At 49.2% G+C, this 17886-nt stretch overlaps 1 protein-coding gene across 3 annotated transcripts in view; it reads left to right on the top strand.

Annotated features, from left to right (window-relative positions):
* The window catches only part of KIAA2012 (KIAA2012 ortholog), a 615491-nt gene that overhangs the window by 555322 nt on the left and 42283 nt on the right, over nt 1-17886 (top strand). For all 3 annotated transcript variants that reach the window (XM_073551517.1, XM_073551518.1, XM_073551516.1), the window contains exon 19: nt 1195-1351. In XM_073551517.1, coding sequence (XP_073407618.1) covers nt 1195-1351 — 157 coding nt within the window. The remainder of the gene's footprint in view (nt 1-1194; nt 1352-17886) is intronic.

The following is a 17886-nucleotide window of genomic DNA, read 5'->3' as shown; positions in this document are numbered from 1 at the left end:
ACATTCTCTTTTACCATTAGTAAACACAGTGAACTATATAGAGAGCTTCCCCTGTTTCTTGTCATTTTTATATATATTTCAAAATACAACTACAGCCTTAGCAGTGTCTATGTAACCCAGAAGATTGAGCCACCATGGACAGAAAATCCTCTCCCCAACCCAAACCTGAAATGTTAGAATCCCATGCTTCCTTTATCAAAAGTAGTTCTGTTACATGTTGGATAAAAGGAATTTTTCAGCAGGCTTTTACTACCCACCCCCCTACTACCCACCCCCCACAAACTATTTATATGAACATAAAGTTATTTCAAAGCCTAATCCAGCAATACCTTCACAGTCCTTTCCTCCATTACAGACAAATCAGAGTTTGGATTAATATGCAAATGACGCTGAAGAACTATTTGTAGATCTGATGCCTCTGTCACTCCAGCTCTATTCACAACTCAGCGCCACCTCCGTCTGCTTGACTGACAAGTCCTCTGCTTGCAGTTATACAGCATAAAGGCTGGCAGCCAAGTGAGAGGAGATGGTGCTGGGTGGGGAATAGAGCTGGAGTGACAGAGGGTCCAGATCTCCAAGTAGTTCTTCAGCCTCATTTGCATGTTAATTCAAATGCTAATTTCTCAGTAATGGAGGAGCGGACTTTCCATGTAAAAGTATTGTTGGACTTGTCTGTGAAAAAAATACCTGCTCATATGAATAGTTTGGGGGTGAAATCCTGCTGACAGATTCCCTTTATGATATGCTCACATGAGCAAAGATTCTCTCGGGCTGATTATGCTAATGATACTTGGCTCAAGCTCTGTCAGAATGTGGTCCGAGTCTCAGCTTAGTGTGATCTGATTCTCTCTCATGAGAGAATTACAGCACAGGTGCAGATAAGATGGAAAGCTTAATTTCTCCATCTTCTCCATTGTCTCTGTGAGCGTACATCGGATTGCACATGGATGACATCAGAGTGCAGTCTGATGCCTCAAACACACCCATAGACTTGTATGGGTGCTCATGATCCGAATATCAGATGTACCGAATCGGTATGAGAAAATAATCGCAGACCTGCACTGCCACATAGTAGAACATTGGGCCGAGTGCTACCCGATAAAACATCAGAGAGCATTTGGCCGTGTTATACGGCATTTCAAGCGAGCCCTTAAAGTGTTTTTTTAAAGAAATCTAAACCAATATTCTTCTTAGTGTTAAAGATGTGGAGAAAGAATCCATTAAGAGGAAAGAGAATGTGCCTGTCATTCCACAAGAGACAGAAGTTAGCCAGGACGACAGCCTCTTAGAAAAGCAGCAATTAACGGAAGACGAGGAGACTGCACACCTACAGGAAATCACCAACACGGTGGTCCGTAACCTGTCAGCTTTCATTACTCCATATTCTCTGTAATGTTCCATTTTCCTCTTACAGCTCTGGGTTGTGCTGTTCCCCTGTTATCCACCTTAGAAATTTTGAAATTAATTGGAACTGAGTGTTACTTAGTTGATTTATTTGTAGACCAGTTATCAATTCATTCATACATTTCTATAAATTTACCAGAGGAAAATCGTCTGGCTCAGTGCTTCTTAAATGGAACCTGCCACCAGGTTCTGGCCACCTAATCTGATAGCAGTATAATGTGGAGACAGAGACCCTGATTCCAGCAATGTGTCACTTACTGAGCTGCTTGCTACAGATTGGCTAAAATCACCTTTTTATCAGTGACTATTAAATCTGCTGCCATGAAGTCCTCCATATTCGTGACCTCTGTATAACGCCACCCACACCACTGATTGGCCGCATTCTGTGTACATTGTACATGGGCAGAAAGCTGCCAAATAGTGGTATGGGGGCAGGTTATACAGGGCTCAGCATTCACTCTTAGATTTGCGGTAAAACAGGAATTTTATATAAATTACTGTAAGCAGCCCACTAAGTGACACATCGGTGGAATCAGAGGCTCTGCCCCTACATCATACTGCACTCAGATGGAGTAGAAAAACCTGAAGACAGATTCCCTTTATACCATGAGACTGATTGAGGAATAGTTGTCATAGAAGTTTTAATCTTCTGAACAGTCATTTCTCTAGCTGCAGCCATCTCTATTTTTTAATACAGTTGACATTTTGTACTTATTTTAATGTCATAGCAGGTTCTGGAAGCACAAAGGGCAAAATTGAATTTGTTTTCATTGCTCATGGACTTCTACTACAGATGGTGAGGTCCATAAATTATCTCAGTCAGCCTGGTTAGATCCCAGCAGAAAAAGATTGGGAAGTCCTATTCTAGCATTGTTTTTCATGCTAAATATTTACTTAAAGCGTTAACATCACTTTAATTCTTATTTCATAAATCATCAGTACTCTTGAAAATATGCAATGTTGTAATTTATCTTATCAGAGAATTCTGACTCTTTCACCTCCCGGACTTATTTTTCATTATCCAAATTATCAGTTCATAGGTAACATCTGTCTTCAGCAAATACAGACTTTCCCGTTAATGAGATAGGAGATCACAGTTGGTGCTCATAAAGTTTTATGGAACTCACAGTAGAATTTCCATACCTGCCTCTAGATCCTCCCCTCTCCATAGAAATATATGAGCACCAACTGTCATATCCTGATCTTTCACTCTCAGTTCAGGGGTAAAATTTGCCTTCACTGAATACAGATCTTACCCCTAAGTTGAGAATATTGAGAATGAAAGTTTAAGAGGAGAAAGGAGCAGATTTCTGTTATAAGAGATATTACAAAGGTGCTTATTTTCTTGTGTACTCTTGATTTATGAAATAACAATTGAAACAACAGTTACTTTTTAAACCAAAATGTCTTCAGCGCAAATAAGTTCTCTTAAGTTCTCTTTCTGGGATTTTGAGGGTATTTTTAACTTATTTTTTATTTGTATTTTTTAAAGCTGTTCAGTGGGAAGATAAAAATGTATTTACATTTCAATTTCAATTGTCACATTATGTGCTATTTAGAATTATTCACTGAGACAGAGACACATCTCCTGCATGCTCAACCTCCCTTGTAGGATGATACATCACACATCAAGAGGCATGACTTGCTACTGGCGTCTTAATACAAGCCAGCCCCTGTTAGCACCTCCTTCCATACAGACAGATCATAGGGTGAGTGTTGGCAGCAGATTATTCAGGATACTCTCCAAGCATGTGACAACAGAGGTTCTTTATTCAGGAACAAACAGGAACAATATATGATAAGTTTAATAGGTCAGGAATAAATCAATTGTGTGTCTCTATCTGTGCACATCTACAGCAGGTAGAAGCAGCTGCTTCTCTCATACGCAGACACAGGAGAAACAGGAAATACAGTCACAGGCTCTCCCTGTGTGAGCCTCTGGGAGTTTTTTTTAACTTTATAAAGAGCATACAAATCTACCAACTGAACACTCATAGACAAGAATGGAGTTGTTGCACCAAACATATTCCAACACCCCCACTCAACACATACTTATCCTGTTAGTCCCATTGTGGTTCTGAAGTCCACAAACTTGGCTTTTAATAATGGCTTTGTCATACCATCAGCTATCATCTTGTTAGACTCGCAATAATCAAAACTTAGGTACACCACATTCCACTAAGTCACATAAGTGGTGATGTTTTACATCAATGTGCTTAGTCATTGCACTAATCTCACTGCTGGCAAGTTTAATGCATCCTTGGTTGTCCTCATAGATAACTGTTGGTTGAGCTAATCTTGAGAAATCTTCCAAAAGTTGTTTCAACCAAATTATTTCTTGACTTGCATAAGCAGCAGACATATATTCTGCTTCTGTAGAAGATAATGTGATTGACACTTGTTTTCTGCTGGACCAAGAAATTGAATTTTCTCCTAACTTGAACAAGTAACCACTTGTTGATTTCCAATCACTTGAATCTCCAGCCCAATCTGCATCCACATAACCTCTGAGAGTGAGATCTCCTGATGTGGATATCTTAAGATTTAACACACCAAAAAAAAGCAAAGATGCTTACCTGTCTAGGCCTCAAGACAAATGCACTAACAGGGTGCAGCGGACCAAATAAAGATGGCGACTACACAGGTGTGGTAATACCGATGAGACAGCCAGCCTACAATCAGGGATTGACCGTTTGGTACATCAGTGCAAACAAATACAATCTGAATGCGGCACAGTTCACACACAAATGATGAAGAGCATCTGGATTAAGCCCCTTCTCTCATAGCAACATAGCAAGATCGCTGAAGGGTCACCGATTTTGTCACGCAACAGCGACTTCGCCAGCGATCTCGCCACATGTGACACGCAGTAGCGACCGCCGCCCCCCCCGCTGGATATCGCTGATGGTGTTCGAATGTCCTGGGCCATTTTTTCGTCGTCGGCTTCCCGCTGGCCAGCGCGCATCGCTGTGTTTGACCCGACGAGCGACCTCGTTGGCGATGCAGAACTCAGGGACGCAGGCTGGAATCGTTCAGAATCGCTGTTGTGTGGCAAGGTACCAACTACTGCCGAGGATCGCTGGATGGTTGCTGCATCGCTGAAGAGATCTGCCTGTTTGGCAGCTTACTAGCGATCATGTAGTGACACACCAGCGATCCTTACCAGGTTGTATCGTTGTCGGGATCGCTGGTGCATCGCTAAGGCCTGTTTCACACTTCAGTTTTTTGTGTCAGTTAAAATCCGCCAAAAAGGCGGAAAAGCGGATCCGTTCCTAACTGATGTGAACGGATGGCACTGCCAGATTTCTGGCCGCCAGAAATGATTTCAGGGTTAAATTTCTTCCTGACTTCATTCCTCCGGGAATGCGCTGTATAAAAATGCGGATCCTGTACTACAAAAAACGTTACATGGTCCGTCCAGGCATCTCGGCAGGCGCAAAAAAATTGACGGGTCCGCAAAACAACGGATCCAACGGATGGCCATCTGTCAAGATCCGCCAGTAATGCAAGTCAATGGGGAAAAAAACGGATCCGCCAAAAAAAATGGCGGATCCGTTTTTTTGCAAAAACGGCGGATTTTGACTGATGGTCAAAAACGGAAGTATGAAACAGGCCTAAGTGAAACGGGACCCTTACAGCCTAGTAATAACACCCTATGACGGGCTGCCTGGTGCTAACTAAAATGCATCCAGTGTGAACAGAGGCCACAGTTTACAGAGCTGTAAAATTTTATTTGAATTTACATAGTAATTGTCATGGTAATTAATCATCTGTGATTGGATTTTTCTGTGGATACTCATGTGTCCCCTCTTTTTCAGATGGCCTCTTTTTGCATGGTTTGAGGCACCAATCTGTTATTACTGTTATATATTTTGTTCTATTTTAGCTGTTTAAATAAAATTGATGTGTTTTATAAATTGTTTTGAGAGACACTACTTGATCCCGATATGGTCGATTGACTGTAGGATCTACATGTTTACATACAGGTAAGCATCTTTGCCTGTTTTTTGGTGTGTTTTTTCTAGATTATTGGAGGATTTTCAAGCCCTCTTTTTGTAGTTTTGTTATCTTAAAATTTAGCCTTTGAGTTTCTTTAAGATATCGAAGAATTCTCTTAATTGCATTCCAGTTTCTTTGGCGTGGCTTGTTTACATGTTGGCAGAGAACTCAGACTGTGGCTGTGATATCCGGATGAGTTGTGGTTGCTATGAGTGTGGGAGGAACGGCCCCCGTTGAGTGTCCGGGCCGGAACCAGACGAGTTGTCATCTTGGTTTCGGGGGAAACTGTTCCCGGGGGATAGGATTCGAGGACGGACCGTTGTGACTGACAGGTGGGCTGGGGGAGGGACCGGTATAAAGGAGGCGGGGAATTCCCAAGACGATGAGTCAGCAGACAAGGAAAGACACAGCAGGAGAGCGTGGGAGGGACTGCCAGCTAGAGCGACTCACCAGCGTCAGGGAGGATGCCGACTGAGGACTCCAGAGGGACAGTATCCAGAGAGCCGTCCGAGACTTGTTGCTCCTCTCCAGACCACGGCCACTGCAGCCCCAGCACAGCCCGCGGCAGCTGTCGCCTCCCCTCTGCCCGAGGCTGCTGCCTACCAGTGGTCGCCCGCGGCCGCCTCCCCTGAGCTTGTGACCACAGCCTGTTCCCTGCCACCCGCGGCCGCCTGGCTTTCACCAGAGGTTGCGGCCAGTACCGCGCCGTTGGCGGCCACGACTGTCCCGCTCCGGACCGCAGCAGGAGACGGGCCTCTCTTGATCACGGGCTCCCGGTCGCAGCCGGTAGCTGCGCAGGTGGTGTGTCACTCGCCACTATACATCACTGCCACCTGCCCAGATCCGGGCACTGCGGCCCATCCGTCCAAGGACTCTGCCGGGGCCTGTGGGGCTCCAGTATCCTTAGCGTGCCAGAGAGCGCAAAGACTGCGTCAACACCTCAGCAACTGGGCCCAGCAACTATTTCGCCGAAAGACCACCAGCCCGAACGGCGAGGGACATCTGGACGGCTAAGTAGACTCTAGACTTAAGGACCCGTAGTCGGCCAAACCGCGGCCTTATAGTGACCGGCCATTGCCGGGAGCAGTCGTGTGCTGCGTTACAGTGTTTGCTTGTTTAGAGCCCCTGCGTGGGCAACCTGTGTTACCCCTGTTTCGGTGATCAGGCCGTGACTGAGGAAAGTCACCTCAAGTCCCATAAACGTATTCTTAAAAAGCATCGTAGTTGTCTCGTGACTCGACACGGCATCCTGCGCACCTGCGAGTACCACATTTGGCGTAGTCAGCAGGATGCAGTCTCCGAGTGCAGATGGCGGTGCGCCTGATCAGAGTAGGGCTGCGGGCGCTGCGGATGATGGGGTCCCCGCTCCAGCATCTCCCTGGGGGCTATGCTAAGTAACTTGCCCCGGTTTTCTGGCTTCGATACCCTATTGTGGAGCTGGACCGAACGCATGCGGGGCCTCTTCCGTATGCACCCCATGACCCCCGATCTAGAGGCTGAGGTGGCCCTTATGGCGCTGGATGGGGAGGCCCGGAAGTCGGTTATGTTGAGACCCCTGGGGCGTCACAACACCTTCGCCAGGGTCTTACAGATCCTGGAAGAGAACCACGGGGATCCAACAGACGTGGGGGAGTTGAGAACCTGGTTGTTCAGTCAGATGCAGGGGGAGGGGAGACCATCACGCAGTATATGAACGCCCTCCAGGAGCTACACACCGCCATAGAAAGGAAGGATGGAATGGGGGTAGGGCCCATCGACATTACATTGCGTGACCTGCTAGTGACTGGACTCCGGGACCCGCTTATCAAGCAGGCAATGCGGGAACAGGTCCGAGTGAATCCACGTTTAGCCTTCTCCGAAGTGGGGAGTCAGGCCCAGGTGCGAGAGCAAGAGCAGGGGATGACGGCTCTGTGGGGAAGGTCTGGAGCATGGAGTCTTCCGTCAGCGTGGTCAAAGAACCTCAATGGATTGAGGAAATGAGACAGGAACTGAAGAGTATCCGGGGTGAGTTGGCCGAAGTGAAGAAGAGAACAGAGCCCGCGCCCGGCCGACCAGGCTACAAGTCCGGGCCTTGGGGACCTCACAGTACCCGAGGTGGCCGAGCCTCACCGCCCCAGTGTTATGAGTGTGGAGAACTGGGCCACTTCGCACGGGAGTGTCCGCGGCGTGGGAGATACCCACCCCGGCGGACATTAAACTAGAGCGCTCCGGGCATGGGGGACGCCGCTCGGAGCCAGAAGCCACAATGAGGGGTGGTGGAAGTCCCAAAGAACTGGTAGCAAAGTGCCCATTAGTATGGGCCGAAGTTGAGGGTCGTGCTGTGCGGTGCCTAGTGGATACGGGGTCACAAGTGACGACCATGCCAGCAACGTACTTCCAGCAGCATTTCCCAGAAGCAGCAAGGCCCCAGTGGGGGCCCATGATACGACTAGTGGCCGCAAACCAACTGCCGGTACCTGTTGCCGGGGTGGTGTGGCTTCAGATGACATTGTGTGGAAAATCCCTCGGTCGCCGGGGAGTGGTCCTAACCCAAGGAGAGACTAACCACCGTCAGCCGATCATCTTGGGCATGAACATACTGCGGGAGTTCGGCAATCTACTCCTCAATGACACAACGCAGGAGACCCTAAGTCAGTGGGGGTTTTCGCATGGCCCAGGGGCAGGTCTTCGAGCGGTTGGTGCGGGAGGCCGCGAGTGCTCCAGGAGTGTCAGGAGGGTGAGGCGCTGGGCAAGGTCATCGCACCAGCGGCCCCTCCACTCGTGCTTCCTCCGGGGAAGACAGTGGTGGCTCTGCCGATCCGCGCCCCGTTACCACTGGAGGGCGTGGAGGTGCAGATGGAACCATGTTATTCGGAGCGCCTGCACCCTGGCATCCTGGTGGCCCGCTCGCTGACCACAGTGCGGGAAGGGACTGTCTTGGTACGTTGTGTTAACCTGGAAGATCAGGATATCGCCCTGAAGCTCCGGGCCGAGATGGCCAAACTAGTGAGGCCATTGGAGGAGATGCTGGCCGACCCCGCGGTCCAGTTGAGGGTGCATCCCGAAGATCCCTGGGCAGTGACGGTACAAACCCAACAGGCTGCCGCATCCTCGACCCAAGAAAAAGGTCGAGTCATCCTGGAGAGAATGCGGGCCGAACCGTCCGGCCTAGCGCCAGCCCAGCTTCTCCAAGTAGAGACACTCCTTGGACAATTTTACAGTGTCTTCGCCAGCCACGAGGACGACTTCGGATGTACCTCGGTTATCACGCATGGGATCCCCATGGCAGGAGCGGCCCCCATCCGGGAGCGATATAGGCAAAAACCACCGCAGCTATACCAGGAAGTGAAAACTCTGTTAGCCCAAATGCTTCGGAAGGGGGTCATACGAGAGAGCCAAAGCCCTTGGGCGGCCCCTATTGTCCTGGTTCGGAAGAAAGATGGCACTCTGCGTTTTTGCGTGGATTATCGGAAGTTGAACGCCTGCACCATCAAGGATTCGTATCCACTGCCCCGCATAGAAGAGTCTCTGTCTGCCCTGGGGAACGCAACGTACTTTTCAACCCTTGACCTGGCCAGTGGGTACTGGGAGGTGCCGATGTCGGAGGAAGACAGGGCCAAGACGGCAATCATCCTTCCCATGGGACTGTTCGAGTTCAATCGGATGCCGTTTGGGCTGGGCAATGCCCCAGGAACTTTCCAGCGATTGATGGAGCGGTGTCTAGGAGACCTTAACTTTGAAGCCACATTGATATACCTGGACGATATTATCATCTACTCCGCCATGTTCGAGGACCACCTGAAGCGGTTGGGGTAGGTGCTCAGCTGGCTGCAGAAGTACGGATTAAAAGTAAAGCCCCAGAAATGCCACCTGTTCCGCACCCAAATCAAGTACCTGGGGTATAACGTCTTGGCGGAGGGCGTCCGACCATCTCTTGAAAAGGTTGCTGCCGTCCAGGGGTGGCCTACCCCCGAGACGGTGAAAGACGTGCGGGCCTTCTTGGGGCTGGCCGGCTACTACCGTCGGTTCGTGAAAAATTTTGCACGCCGAGCTCGAGCCCTGCAGGACCTGCTGAAGGGGGCTCCCGCTGGGGCGAATGGTCGGAAGATCCAGTGGCAGCAACCGCAAGAGGATGCGTTTCAAGATCTTAAGGCTGCGCTCTCGGACGCCCCGGTATGGGCATATGCGGATTTCTCGCAACCGTTCATCCTACATACCGACGGGAGCCTTCAGGGACTATGAGCTGTGTTGTCACAGTTGCAGGGCGGCCGGGAGAGAGTGATCGCCTATGGTAACCGGTCGCTGCACGACTCAGACCGCAACCCGGACAATTACAGCTCCTTTAAGCTTGAACTCCTCGCGGTGGTGTGGGCAATGATGGAGCGATTCGCAGAATACCTGGCGGGCTCCGAGGTAGTTGTGCGGACCGATAACAACCGGTTGGCCCATTTGGAGAACGCCAAACTGGGGGCCCTCGAGCAATGGTGGGTGGCTCGGATGGCCAAATTCAATTATAAGATCATCTACAAACGGGGAGCTGAAAATGTGCACGCCGACGCGCTCTCCAGAATCCGACACACCACCCCAGGGAGAAGTCGAGACGACGAATTAGAGGCAGAAGAGACGCCGTTTGCCCTCCCCACCGCCGCGCCTACTATCAACGCGCAGGAAGCACCTCATCCAGGACTCCTAGGAGGGATGTTGGAACAGCCCCGCGACAACTGGATCCAGCAGCAACAAGAAGATACAGAAATTGGACTCCTGCGCCGAAGGGTGGCCACCGGTAAATTGCCCACGGGCTCACAAAGACAGACTTTAACCCAAGATATGCTGCTGCGCCAGTGGGAGAAACTAGCCATAAAAAAGGACTTTTATATCGAAAAGCCACGTCACGAACCACGTCAGTTACGATATGGCAGGTGATCGTGCCCGGAGCCCATCTCAACCAACTGGTCCGGGAAGCCCATGAAAAAGGGGCTCATTTCAGTGCTCAAAAGACTTTACAATGGCTACAGCAGATAGTGTACCACCCACGCTTGCACGCTGCTGTAGAAGAAGTTTGTCAAACCTGCCGTTCAGGTGAACTCGCTAAACCCCCCCGTGCAACGAGCCCCGGTGCAAACTATTGTAACATCGGCCCCTCTGGAGCTTCTTACGGTGGACTATCTAACCATAGGTCCTGTCTATCAGGGGTATGCACATTGCCTCGTTATGGTGGACCATTTCACCAAGTTTGCCGTGGTCACCGCCACCCAAGACCAAACAGCGGAGTCGGCCGCCTATGCGATTTGTAAAAACTTTATTCAAGTGTACGGCTGTCCACAACGAGTACATTCGGACCAAGGGGCGTGCTTCCTGGGAAAAGTCATGGAAGAGCTACACCATCTTTATGGGATTGATAAATCGCGGACTATGCCATACCACCCGCAGGGAAATGGAGCTTGCGAGCGATTCAATCGTACGCTAATCCAAATGCTGTGCACCCTAGAGAGCGACCGCAAGGCCCGCTGGCCTGAATATGTCCCCGAGCTGGTGTGGGTGTATAACAATCGGGTACATCAAGTGACTGGTTACACCCCCTACCCATTGCTGTTCGGACGAGAAGGCAAAGGCATTACGGAGGTGGAATTGAACCCGGAGGAACCACAACCCTGGACCAGGGTTTCCTCACGGGTCTGAAACCACCGGCATCGGCTGCAGACCCTCCACCGTATCGTCTATACGAAGCTCGAGGATCTAGAACACCAAGGAGGAGCATTACCCCCACCCATTGACTTCCAAGCTGGGGATCGGGTACTTGTACTTGATCCACGCCCCCAAAACAAGTTAGAAAACCGGTGGGAGGCGAACCCATACCAACTGTTGCGCCGAATAAGCCCCGACAGGCCTGTGTACGAAATACAATCTGAAGGAAACAACGCGCCCCTCACTCGGGTTGTGCACCGTAACATGTTACGACCATGCACGTCTACCCATCCCTCACGACCTGAACCGACCTCCCAGGTCCCTGACCCCCTGCCTATGGTCTGGGTCCTGGATAACCAAGAGGACTTCCCCGTCAAATCTGCGGGGCGCCCCAGCAGTGGCACTACCGTAGACCCGGAAATCCCACTAGAACCAACTAGTCGACCACCCTCCACCACCCCTGAAGACTCCACTACACCCGAGGTTTGACGCTCCGAGCGGTCAACAGCTGGCAAATCCCCTGAACGTTACGAACAGGACCAGTTCGTATGGCGACAAGGACTGTCATCCCAAGGAACTAATACGAATCTACAGAAACCCTTGCCCGAGGACTGGCGAGCATACAGGGCGGGGGAGTGTGGGAGGAGCGGCCCCCGTCGAGTGTCCGGGCCGGAACCAGAGGAGCCGTCATCTGGGTTCCGGGGGAAACTGTTCCCGGGGGACAGGATTCGAGGACGGACCGTTGTGACTGACAGGTGGGCTGGGGGAGGGACCGGTATAAAGGAGGCGGGGAATTCCCCAGACGATGAGTCAGCAGACCGGGAGAGACACAGCAGGAGAGCGTGGGAGCGACTGCCAGCTAGAGCGACTCACCAGCGTCAGGGAGGACGCCGACTGAGGATTCCAGAGGGACGGTATCCAGAGAGCCATCCGAGACTTGTTGCCCCTCTTCAGACCACTGCCTCTGCGGCCCCAGTACAGCCTGCGGCCGCTGTCGCCTCCCCTCTGCCCGCGGCTGCGGCCTACCAGCGGTCGCTCGCGGCCGCCTCCCCTGAGCTCGTGACTGCAGCCTGCTCCCTGTAACCCGCGGCCGCCCGGCTTTCACCAGTGGCTGCGGTCAGCACCGTGCCGGCGGCGGCCACGACTGTCCCGCTCCGGTCCGCAGCAGGAGCCGGGCCTCTCTTGATCGCAGGCTCCCGGTCGCAGCCGGTAGCTGCGCAGGTGGCCTGTCACTCACCACTATACATCACTGCCGCCTGCCCAGGTCCGGGCGCTGTGGCCCATCCGTCCAAGGACTCCGCCGGGGCCTGTGGGGCTCTATCCTCAGCGCACCGGAGAGCGCGAAGGCTGCGTCATCACCTCAGCAACTGGGCCCAGCAACTATTTCGCCGAAAGACCACCAGCCCGAACGGCGAAGGACATCTGGACGGCTAAGTAGACTCTAGACTTAAGGACCCTGATTAAAAAACAGATGAGCGGGCACCAACCAGATAAATACTCATGCAGGGATCACCACATGCAAAATAGACTGAGTAAGTAAACAGGAGAAAAGGACTATGCATAAATGTGGGATCACCACGCCAAATACCAATTGTTTATAAAAATATATTTTTTATTGTAGAATACACAGAAAGCAGCAAAGAAGCAGCAACAGACACCACACATAAAAACAATTAAAATGATCTTGATCAAAATGTAAACCGCTGGCTGGAAAATGTAAAGGCACCAATATGAGTCAATAACATTCAAAATACCATACCATATAACACAGACGATGTAATGGGGACAGAGGAATCACCAATGATTGGACAATTCAATAAGGTCCTGTGTCAACATATAAAGTGCATAACATATACCAAAAAGTAACATTCAATACTTCCTGAGAGAGGCCCTACAAGGCATAGAGAATAACTAATATAGAGAGCAAAAACTCCCCATGAGATGAAGTCAGTAGCCCAAGAAGTAACTGAAGCTGCCAGTAAAGAAAGAGCTAGTAATAAATGGCAAATGGAAACCCCAAACAGGAGTGAAATACATCACCCAACGACACACCAGTCAGTAAGTCCAGTCAGAGGTCGCCCCAACGTCTGTATACAGTGCCAACAGCCACCGCGGGATACACGGACCCACGCGTTCCGACACCGCTTGGTGTCTTTCTCAAGGTGAGTGCTAATGCAGCCTCAGAGCGCCGCTTATTTAAATCAGAGAAATCACAAATAGATCCATACCAGGTGGCGGCTGACGGCGTGCAGGAGGAATCATGGAGGCGGAAATGACCTCACGGCCTTTCCAGTGTCTCTTGCGCAGGCGCCATCGCGCGATAACCACAGCACAATAGAGTATAAGTTAAAATCTCGTGGGAATTAAATATCACGCGCCTGCGCAATACGGCCGAACGGGTAACCACAAGCAGCCTTGTGAACGCTGTCAGCGTCCATCAAGGATCAGCATTATCGAGTCACACGCATGCGCGATTCACCCCTCAAGTAGCTATAACGAGAGGGCGGGCATAGTGTCAAACATAAAAATGCGGAAACGTCATTCCAGCATGATGGACGGGTATCGAAAAAGCCTGTAGGAAATATATGATGGGATATATATTTCCTACAGGCTTTTTCGATACCTGTGGTTATCGTGCGATGGCGCCTGCGCAAGAGACACTGGAAAGGCCGTGAGGTCATTTCCGCCTCCATGATTCCTCCTGCACGCCGTCAGCCGCCACCTGGTATGGATCTATTTGTGATTTCTCTGATTTAAATAAGCGGCGCTCTGAGGCTGCATTAGCACTCACCTTGAGAAAGACACCAAGCGGTGTCGGAACGCGTGGGTCCGTGTATCCCGCGGTGGCTGTTGGCACTGTATACAGACGTTGGGGCGACCTCTGACTGGACTTACTGACTGGTGTGTCGTTGGGTGATGTATTTCACTCCTGTTTGGGGTTTCCTTTTGCCATTTATTACTAGCTCTTTCTTTACTGGCAGCTTCAGTTACTTCTTGGGCTACTGACTTCATCTCATGGGGAGTTTTTGCTCTCTATATTAGTTATTCTCTATGCCTTGTAGGGCCTCTCTCAGGAAGTATTGAATGTTACTTTTTGGTATATGTTATGCACTTTATATGTTGACACAGGACCTTATTGAATTGTCCAATCATTGGTGATTCCTCTGTCCCCATTACATCGTCTGTGTTATATGGTATGGTATTTTGAATGTTATTGACTCATATTGGTGCCTTTACATTTTCCAGCCAGCGGTTTACATTTTGATCAAGATCATTTTAATTGTTTTTATGTGTGGTGTCTGTTGCTGCTTCTTTGCTGCTTTTTGTGTATTCTACAATAAAAAATATATTTTTATAAACAATTGGTATTTGGCGTGGTGATCCCACATTTATGCATAGTCCTTTTCTCCTGTTTATAGACTTAAGGACCCGTAGTCGGCCAAACCGCGGCCCTATAGTGACCGACCATTGCCGGGAGTAGTCGTGTGCTGCGTTACTGTGTTTGCTTGTTTAGAGCCTCTGCGTGGGCAACCTGTGTTACCCCTGTTTCGGTGATCAGGCCGTGACTGAGGAAAGTCACCTCAAGTCCCATAAATGTATTCTTAAAAAGCACCTAAGTTGTCTCGTGACTCGACACTGCATCCTGCGCACCTGCGAGTACCACATGTACAGAAGCGCCCACACTGCTTGTCTGTAACTCTCATTGCTGGGTAGCAGATCTTCTTCTCCTTCCAACTTTGAGTAGGACGGATCCATTGGTGTTGACGCTCCTTTGGCTTCTGACATTCCAAACTGGTTTAGGAAGCATTCTGACCATATAAGAAAGGCATCTAGCTGGGATACCTTTGTTTGACCCTTTCTGATCTCCTGACTGGAGGTTGACTTGGTTCTTCTGTGTCTTCCTTGGTGGCTACAGAGTTTATCTACAGTTCAGTGTTCTCCTTTTCGACATCTGGGTTTGGTGATTGAGATTCTTGTTCTTACTCCTTAGGTTGAATAACTGGTGTAACTTCATGGAATTTGAGTGATACAGAGTTTTCATCAATCATTACATCTCTGCTGATTGTTATTGTGCTGGTCTCTGGGTGCAGGATTCTGTATCCTTTTTGAGTTTCGCTATAGCCCACCAGGACTCCTTAGTTTGTGTGTTATTCCCAATTGGAACGTTTTTCTTTGGGAACATACATAAGCGTTTTGCTTCCAAATTGTTACACCCCGGGCCGCGCTGCCTCAACTTACTCACCTTGCTTCGGCATCCTGGCAGGTCTCTGGATGAGGGGCGCGCCGCTCGGTGACCTCGCTTCCAGTTGGTTTCACGGTCGGTGTCTGGATCCGGTGACTCGCGCACGCTCTGTCCTCAGCTTAGGCCACGGCCGTGTCTCTGGCCTCTTATTCTAAATGAAGCTCTTGACCCGGATGACTTTCCTGACTGCAGCAGCCACTAGTATGTCAGGCTGCTTCCTGCTTGGGGAGGTGCCTGATTATGACTTTGCTTCCCTGCTAGGCCAGCTAGGTTCCTGCATGGTCGCTCTTTGTACTCAGGTCCCTGCATTTACCCAGTCGTGCCTCCCAGTATGTGCTCTGCACTCTCTTGCACCCAGGTGTGCTTCCCAGTACGCACTCTGCACTCTCTTGCACCCAGGCGTGCTTCCCAGTACGCACCCTGCACTCTCTTGTACCCTGCGTGCTCCCGAGTACACGCTCTGCACCCTCCTGTACCCAGCGTGCCCCGTATTCATCCTGCGAGACACGGTCTCTCGCGCCTCCTTCGAGCCGGCCACCTGGTACCATCAGTCGTGGTACTTCATCCCCTTGGGTCTGCCCCCGACGCTCCCTATATAGGGGGTGGTCCTCACTAGGTCAGCTCACCCATGGTGGGTTGGTATCACGGCCCACAGGGTCCACTCCAGGAGTCGTTACACAAATATCCTGAGGTGCTTAAGGTTAGGCTTCTCGCAGTTCCATAGCTCATATGGAGTTTTATTTATGGCTTTGCCTGGCACTCTGTTTTCAAGATAGCAAGCTGTCATGATGGCTTCTCCCCAATATGTTGTACGTAGATTCTCATCAAACAACCTACTTCTTCCACTTTAACAGAGAGTATGGTTCTTTCTCTCTGCAATGCCATTTTGTTGTGGATTGTATGGAATGGTAGTCTGGAACACGATTCCATCCTTTTTCAAAATGGTTTGCACCTTATCACTTGCGTATTCCGTTCCATTATCTGCATGCAGGGCTTTTGGCATTCTTCCAAATTTGTTAAACACTACAGCAAGATATTCTACAAGTTTCTGTGTAACTTCTTCCTTACTGTGAAGCATGTAGGTGACTGTATATCTGGAGCAGTCATCAATAAATGGGCCACATGCATCTGTATGTATCAGATCCAGAGGTTGTGCAGATCTAGTGGTGCTTATTTTAGGAAAGGATTTTCTGGACATTTTCCCTTTAAGACAGCTAGTGCACTTCATCATTTGACTACACTGGTTGATTTCAATACCATTTGCAAGTTGAGCTAGCTTCCTTACTGCTTCTGGTTCTCTGTGCCAAAGACGTCTGTCCCATACATGGATACAATTCTTATGCAGATCTTGTCTAGCACTGTACGCTCTTTCTTTGCATTTTAGCTGATAAAGCTCATCTTGCATTTTTCCTTCTGCAAGAGTGTCACCCTTCTTTGAGATGATGCAGCTGTTATTTTTAAAATAACTACATTCCCCTTTTGCGTGAGCTTCTTTACTGACAGAAGATTGCTTTCAAGGCTGGGAACATAGAGAACATCACTTATTGGGATCTTTCTGCTTTGTGCTAAGGAAACTGGGCAGTGGAGGTAGCTGTCTCCTACTCCTTCTGAAGTCACATAGTGACCATTAGCTAAGATTACCTTTTCTGACTTGTGTTTTTAATGCTGTTTCTGCTCTGGATTCATTACTGCTGCTTACATGCTGCGTTTTTCTCTTGATTTCATCCACACATTTGCCTTTAACATACTCTAGTGTCAGCTCATCATCTGGCTGTGCATCTAGTGCAGTCACAAGTGTGTCATATCTCTCTGGAAGACCATTTAATAGAAGTTCAGCAACATGAAAATCTTTAATTTCTTCTCCAATACCCCTGAGATGCTCCACAATCTCTAGAGTGTTTCTTATATAGTCCTGCATATTCTGTCCATCACTTAGCTTAGACTGATACAGCTTTCTCATGAGATAAAGCTTATTGATGAGATTTGATCTTTCATGCACGTTCTGTAACTTATCCCACATCTCCTTTGCAGTTGCACACTTGCATATATACACAATCTTATTATCATCTACACTGAGGGAGATCGTAGTTTGTGCTTTCTGATCCTTCTCTATCCAATCATCTGGTAATGGATGAGGCACTTGTTCCTGATTATATTTCCACATACTGTACTTCCTCTAATGAGCAGCATCTTCACCTTTAATTTCCAGGACTGGTAGTTCTGTTTAGTGAGGCCTGACACTGCAAAATTGACAGAATTGCTGCTAGTGGACATCTTCTCTGTTGCTCTGTGCTGCTTTTGCTCTGGTCTTCTGTTGCTGTGTTACTCTGGGGTTCTATGACACTATGGGCCCATAACCTGTTAGCATTAGATTATTGAGTATACTCTTTAAGCATGTGACAAGAGCTTTATTCAGGAAAATCAGGAACAATATGCTTAATAGGTCAGGAATAAATCATTTGTGTGTCTCTATCTGTGCAGTATCTACAGCAGGCTGCTTCTCTCATACACAGACACAGGAAATACAGTCACATGCTATCCCTGTGTGAGCCTCTGGGAGTTTTTTTTAACTATAA

This window comes from Dendrobates tinctorius, unplaced genomic scaffold (genome assembly GCF_039654945.1).
Source record: "Dendrobates tinctorius isolate UK_male_01 unplaced genomic scaffold, ASM3965494v1 ptg000177l, whole genome shotgun sequence".
NCBI lineage: Eukaryota > Metazoa > Chordata > Amphibia > Anura > Dendrobatidae > Dendrobates > Dendrobates tinctorius.
Note: the sequence above shows the minus strand (reverse complement) of the source record. Positions and strands in the feature narration are given on the sequence as shown.